Below are 7,130 nucleotides of genomic sequence, written 5' to 3' on the forward strand. Positions count from 1 at the left end.
GAAGAAAGACATGCTTGGGAGTAAAAAGGTTAGAGAATCTGGGCAGTTAACACATGTTGTTCGTGTTAAAGCTTGCATTGCTAAATCTGTTGCAGAAAACAAAAAGAAAAAAACAACCAGGGCGAATACATGAAATCTCTGAAAATAGTCAAACTTGTTGTGGACAGGCATCCACACACACACACACACACAAAAAAAAAACTAATTTTAGTTTTTTCAAATAATATAACTCCACTGAATTAGATCTCTTTTAATAGTCCCATTGATTAGACCAGAGCTGTGTTGTGGTGGGATGTGTGATGCTGAACTGCTGTGTAAGCGACATCCCTTCTGCATGTAATTAGGCTTGACTTTACACGTCCTCACAAAACCAGGCTGGCTACATAAGAACTAAAGGTGCAATGATCACTTTTAAGAGCAGAACCAAATCATATATTCAGATATTCTCATTATTATTTCCACTACAAGTGCCTAAATTCCCTCTAATTAAAGGGATAGCTACCATCATTTGTATCTTTTTTGTGTCTGTTAGTTTTTCAAGGACAAGAGGCTGCATCTCTTAATGAGAATATGTACCAAAAGATGAGAGTTTTTATTTTGGGTGAACTAAGTCGAGCCATTAATCCCATCTTCTCATCTACTGTATGTCTATCACAGACACAGTCACACACTGCTAAAGCCATTCAGAATCCTCCACTCCTAAATGTCTCATGCAGCTGGAATTGACCTTCCTTTTCCAGAGGCCAAATACTATTTATAGGGGCTTCATTTGATCTCAATGTGTGTGCTTTTGTTAGAGCAGAGAGGATGATGAGACTATGAAGCTGGGCTGTATCATGTCAGTGTTTCATTAAATTATATATATATTTTTTTAAATTTACTTTATCTGAAGTACCAGTCAAGGTTCTTGTATTCAAAACATTTCATTTACTGGATTAAATGTCTAAAGCAGCTTGTGTGAACTCATAAATTCCAGCATCTCACACAAACACACAACAAAAGACATTTAGCCCTTATCTTCTGAGAGAGCTGGGGTTTTATTCTGATCAGACTGCTGCAGTATGGACTCGTAGAAATGCTGAGCGCTCTATCTAGGACAGTGTGTTCTAGAGAGCCAAGCTGTCTATTCCAGAGACACACTTGCTATTTCCTTTGATGGTTTACCCAGACAAAAATCTTGAGGGTATAATTACCTACAAATAGCTAGACACTGGGTGATTTAGGGAAGTTTTACTTTGGCTGTTTTTAGCTTTATTTTGGTTGGTGAAAGAAAAAAGTATGAAAGTTTTCGGATAAAAAATGACTTGTTTTGTGCTGGGGTTATTTCTCTATGACTGTGTAATCACACTGAGGAACTGACTACATCCAAAACTGATTTGACTTATTATGAAGATGCAATAGAGTCAGATAAATTCCTCTACAAAAAAATATCTCGCAATTATGTGTTTGAAAAGGGACAGGAAAAGGGGTCAGAATTATGAGAAACGAAGTCCAAATTGTGAGATAAAAAGTCACAATGTACTATTTTTCCCCCATGGTTAAAACTCACATCCATAGTTTCAACCATAATGAACCACCCTAAACTAATCAATATGGCTATAAAATAACCAACAGTATTCAGTTACACCATTAGGATGCGAACAGGACAGTACAATGAACCAGGAGCTTTACAGTCTAATGATGCCTTTCAGTCTGTTTTAATGTTTTTGACTGCTCTGTTAATATATACTAGATGTAAAATGCAGCTTTGTGGTCATATCACAATGTTTTTGAGCACTTAATAGGCCTTTAGGGATCTATTAAAATTCAGAAAGTAACTTCTCACAGACGCCCATAGTAAAAAATAATAATAAATTTGCTACCGCTGCACAACACTAAAAAGGACAACTGCTGAGAAGACTGGAGGTGTTCCAAAACACACAGGTTCCACATCTTCAAAAAACATTTCGTTAATCACATAAGATACCATCTTTTCGCCTGCTGCCATAGCAACACTTCGTCACTCCAACGGTTTCTGGTCATTTGAACGGGCCCGAGTTATTATCTGTTCGTAGCGGTATCCTTTCGGACAACTTCGTGAAAACATACCCAAGTCATTATTTAACGTTACCGCTTTGAAACACGTTTACATGACATGGGAAACGTTGCGTTAAACAACAAAAAGTGTTTGGCTTAAAAGTTTTTAGTTGACAATTCGGCTGCGCGAGACCTGTTTTCGAAATCCCGAAGATAACTGAAAAGTTCACAACCCTGAAAGTAAAACCATTCTCAAACTATACAGACAGACAGACAGACAGATAGATAGATAGATAGATATTAAGTGAATTGTGTGCGTTGGCAATACTTTCTGAACACGTTTTGACTCTAAATCATCGAGTCTGAACCATTGTAACACCTAAACACTTTACTAACGTTACTCAGTTCCCTTCAGAACACGCAGAATCGTTTTCAGTTAACGTTAAATGAAAGACGAGATGTCAAACCGTGTAGTTGTCTCTCCGCAGTGGCTGGTGTCCCCGAGCTCTCGTTACTGCGGTAACGTTAACTCTTATCTCTCCTCGGACGGCGCCTGTACCGCTCTCCGAAGAAGACATCGCGCGAAATAATGGAAATTAAATAAAAGGGCCGTGAGAGCTTTGAGTCGCCATCCTCATCACATTAAAGGGTTGGTGAGGAAGCGCATCAGCAAGCAAACGGTCACCGTTTAAATACCGCAGCTTCAGACTCTCGCGCGCAACACGACAACATCCGTTGATGAAAGTGCGGGTAAGTACAGAGTGTGTCCCAGCGATGACTATGAACGATTCATTCTAGTGATAAAAGGGACTAAACGAAATCGCTGTCGTGACAACAGGATCTTCGAGACGAGAAAAACACTGATAAACCACTGATGGTCTTGAGAGTGAGACTCACCTGTTTCCTGACGCCGAGGCGCGCCGCTGCCGCCGACTGACGCTTGGGTGCCAAATCCAACTCCTCCGCTAGGCGGAGCGCGCGGCATTTTTGGCGCAGTGAACGAGGGGCATCCTGGGTATTGTAGTTGGCGTTGTTTTACTATTTAAAGGGGGTTGTACACAAGCAACAGGGGCGTCATGCACTCATCATTTTTGACTGTGCACGAGTTATTTTTATTTATATATTTTTTTATTAATTATTATGAAATATCTTAATTCTCACCTTTATAGATTATGATCTATAGTGGGTGATGGTCAAAGTAACATAAGAAAAACTGTCCGTTTACTTAATTAACAGATATGGGTGTCATGCCATAACATATTTTTACTACGACTGAGGTTATATTTAATGTGAATTTAACATTACAAGTTAATGCGAATAAAAACATTGCAAGTTACATTATCAGAGAACATTTTAACTGACAGTCTAAACTCCCATTAAAATCACTGAAGCTTTTTTTATCTCTCATTGGAATATGTAAATTTATTATATGTCTGTTGTTGTTGTACTTGCGTTTCATAATGAATAGATATATTAGGTTATTTGTTATATGTTAAAAATAATAAAAAGTTCAAATCAGAAGCTGTTTACATTGTGAAATTAATATCTTTTCTTATTTGTTTTATCGATGACTAATCTGAACACCTCTGATTGGTCATTGCATTCATAAGCTCAACAGCATCATGTGTGATTGGTTATGATGAAGCGCTTTACAAACCCTTCTGTCTCTGGCTCAGCACCAGCCAGCAAACACAGATCTGAACTTAGCAGCTGGTGATATGACTCGCTGAATGACCTAATCACACTGATGTGATTGTATTCAAACTGTATTTAATATAGAAAATATTAATCGCAATTTTTTTCATCTTTTGGAATCTGCATTCAAAATCCACTTGGCTCAAAAATCTGAGGGGGCACGTTCCCCCTCACTTTGAATGGGCATGATGCCTCTGACAAGCAAAACCAAATTAAACCCTGCGGCTTGTGGCGATATATTGATGTGTAAAACGACACGAAACGATTTGTCTGTGCAAGACACTGAACAGTATTTATATTGTCTTTTTTACCTCTGATTCAAGCAATGTCCGAACTGTTCAAACTGTCCTGAGCGTATTCTCAACAGCAGGCGTGTGACACTTCTTCTTCCTCTTGCTTTATGGTGGATCGCATTACTGCCACCAAATGGAGCATTGACACTCTATATACAATCCCAATTAGGAGTGTCAATGGCCCACTTGAGAGATAGGTGGCGGTAATCCACTTATAAGTCTGTGATCCGCCATAAAGCAAGAAGAAGAAGAAGTGGTGTCACGTACTAGCTGTTGATAACATGCTCAGGACAGTTAAGACATTGCGGTGAATCAGAGGTATAAAACATTATCAATACTGTTCAGTTTCTTGCACAGACTGATCGTTTCATGTCTTAACACATCAATGTATCGTCACGAGCCACAGGGTTTGACATGGTTTTGTTTGTGAATATTTTTTTGTCTCAAATCCGTGATTCCCATCCACTTCTATTATATGACTGACAGACTGCAACGGTTTGTGTTAAAAAATCTTTGTTTGTGTTCTACTAAAGAAACAAAGTCACCTTCATCTTGGATGCCCCGGAGGTAAGCAGATAATCATCAAATTAAAAATTTTGGGTGAAGTACCCCTTTAACTGCGTAAATCTAAGAAAAATAAAAATTTTATATACCTGTTTTATATTACCTTTTAAGATTTGTATTTAAGCTGCTTGAGAGAATCAGGAACAATGTATGTATCTTTGTTTATTGTTCATTCAAGATAATAATATTTTATTAATATAATATTGTATGTGTAATATAATATTAGGATTCAAAACACACACACACACACACACACACACACACACAGGACAAGTCGTGATATATAAGTGAACTGCAGTGCTACAGCAGAGGTCACCTCCATTTTTGTCGAATCTGCAGAAACAATTATTATTGTTAGAAATTTGTACTACATATTCGTGGTGTAAATACTTAAAATTGTATCACACATAAAATACAATTATACGTTTTTAAGGGACGTTGTAACTATACAAGGTTATTTCTGTTATTTGAATGTTTTTCTATTGAATATTGACGAATGTGCTCTTGTTTCACCCCCGTGTGACTGAAACAGCACGCTTTCAACATGGCTGCGCCCGCAGAGAGCACGGATGCCTCATTCTCAGCTACTTCGAGTCAATCGGCAACTGTTTCAGCAGCGGAAAATGTTCCACTACAGTATAGTCTTATCCTGGATCATCTTATCGGTGACAAAAGACCAGTTAAAGACTTGAATCCGACTGTCATGGGTGCTTTACCGAGTCCTCAGAAAACAGAGGAGCAGAAGATGATCGAGAGGGGAATGGAGAGCTGCGCGTTTAAATCACTCATAGCGTGTGTCGGAGGTAATTCCCTGTCAGACAGTCAGAGGCTTTGAAACGATGAGATATTTCCATGATCAATCTATATTTCATTCATAATCGTAACTAGCTATGCAACAGCTCTAATGCAGTGTTTCTCTCTCCTGCAGGGTTTGTGTTGGGAGGTGCTTTTGGTGTCTTCACAGCCGGTATTGACTCCAACGTTGGGTTGGATCCCAAAGACCCCCTAAGGACCCCCACAGCTAGAGAGGTTCTGAGAGACATGGGACAGAGAGGAATGTCATATGCTAAAAACTTTGCTATCGTGGGTGCTATGTTTTCATGCACGGAGTGTCTCATAGAATCGGTAAGTGCTTGTCTGTCTGATCACCTTTCAATGTGCCATCTATTTTTTTCTCTAGTCAAATCAACGCACATGTTTGTATTTATGTATGCAAAGGAAAGCTGCTAGCAAAAACAATTCGATTTTATTTAGTCAAGTTTTATTTCCCACAATGAAATTAATATTTAAACTTCATTTTAAAGGTCCAAGATTTTTTATTTGTCACATACATGGTTACATGGAGAGCGTATGAGCAGCAGTGAAAAGTAAGTCAGGTCCGCTCCATGGACAGTGCAGTTATTAAAGAATACAAACACAAGAAAATAATATATAAATATGGTATGGAAAAAGGAAGAGAAAAGTAATAAAACAATGCTTATAAAATAAAATGTGCAGGACGGTAGACTTAATAAATATTATAAACTACTACTGATTATTGTTTTACAGGTGCTTCTCATGTCTTATTTGTAAATACTTTGCATCTTAAATTTACTTTCTTAGGATATGAAGGAAAACTAATTTGTTTATTGGAATATTCTTGATCACTCAAGCCTCACTTGAAAGCGTCATCAGCAGCACACAGTTTTTATATTCTAACCATCTATCAACTTAAATGAACGAGTCATCATCATTTTATACTGGTATAGACTCTAAAATACTATAGAATAGTATACTGTGGGTTAATGGCGCCACCTAGTGGTTCTGTGTTTGAACAGTCTTCCTGCTCATCCATTCCTTGTAGGATGTTTTGCAAAGATTTTTAAATGTCCCGTTTTTCAGTACTGATCCTCCACCTGATCAATGGTTTTCTCTTTTCTAGCATCGTGGGAAATCCGACTGGAAAAATGCCGTGTATAGCGGCTGTATTACAGGAGGAGCCATCGGATTCAGAGGCAAGTTTCAATTAGGGGTTAAAGAATAGAAAGGGTTTAAATGTGTTGAGTTGTTATCTGGACTATATGAATGAGCTGTTCCTCTCTTCACTAGCTGGTCTTAAAGCTGGAGTTCTGGGCTGTGGAGGTTTTGCTGCTTTCTCTGCTGCCATTGAATACTATCTCCGATGAACACCAGCTTCAGGACTGTTGCCGTGTACTTTTGTGAGTTCCTCACTGTGTAATGACAGGGGACACTGTGCAGTCTTCTTCTGTCCCAGCAATCAAGAGGCATTCCATCCTTCCAGAAGAGATTCGGTTGCCTGAGTGGACCAATAGGACATTAAACTCCAGCAGAAGTTGTTTATTCTGAGGGGTGTCTTGATCATTCTGTTTCCGACCACCTGATGAGGCACATCACCTTAAAACCTCCTAGGACAATATTCGCACATAATTGTGCCTAAAATGTCATGATTTGTGCTGGTTGATGCACTGAGCTAAATGAGATCTATGTATAGTATTACACGTTGTCTGTGAAAAAAATAATAGAGTATTTACTGAAGAATGGTGTAATGGGTCATAAAATCTT

The 7,130-nt window shown here is 38.4% G+C and overlaps 2 protein-coding genes across 3 annotated transcripts in view; one reads left to right on the forward strand and one right to left on the reverse strand.

Moving 5' to 3' along the window:
- LOC127996387 (cytospin-B) overlaps positions 1-3,017 on the reverse strand; it is a 105,772-nt gene extending 102,755 nt beyond the window's left edge. Inside the window, exon 1 of one of the 2 annotated variants that reach the window (XM_052591943.1) lies at positions 2,914-3,017. The gene's annotated coding sequence lies outside the window, so the exon portion shown is untranslated. Of the gene's footprint in view, positions 1-2,483; positions 2,680-2,913 lie in introns of those variants that run through there. The other variant, XM_052591942.1, reaches the window with a different exon arrangement.
- A 1,501-nt stretch (positions 3,018-4,518) lies between these two features.
- Positions 4,519-7,106, forward strand: LOC127996690 (mitochondrial import inner membrane translocase subunit Tim22). The gene is made up of 5 exons (XM_052591967.1): positions 4,519-4,571; positions 5,101-5,371; positions 5,497-5,693; positions 6,490-6,562; positions 6,657-7,106. The coding sequence occupies exons 2-5, from the start codon at positions 5,113-5,115 to the stop codon at positions 6,731-6,733; spliced, it is 606 nt and encodes a 201-aa protein (XP_052447927.1). The 5' UTR covers positions 4,519-4,571; positions 5,101-5,112; the 3' UTR covers positions 6,734-7,106.
- The last annotated feature ends 24 nt before the right edge of the window (positions 7,107-7,130 follow it).

Source organism: Carassius gibelio, chromosome A5, assembly GCF_023724105.1.
Source record: "Carassius gibelio isolate Cgi1373 ecotype wild population from Czech Republic chromosome A5, carGib1.2-hapl.c, whole genome shotgun sequence".
In the NCBI taxonomy this organism is placed as follows: Eukaryota; Metazoa; Chordata; class Actinopteri; order Cypriniformes; family Cyprinidae; genus Carassius; species Carassius gibelio.

Excerpts from the sequence above, each read along its gene's own strand:
- LOC127996690 (XM_052591967.1), top strand. The coding sequence starts at position 5,113 with ATGGCTGCGCCCGCAGAGAGCACGGATGCCTCATTCTCAGCTACTTCG. Across the intron at positions 5,694-6,489 it reads CGGAGTGTCTCATAGAATCG|CATCGTGGGAAATCCGACTG; the intron begins GTAAGTGCTTGT and ends TCTCTTTTCTAG. Across the intron at positions 6,563-6,656 it reads AGGAGCCATCGGATTCAGAG|CTGGTCTTAAAGCTGGAGTT; the intron begins GCAAGTTTCAAT and ends TCTCTTCACTAG.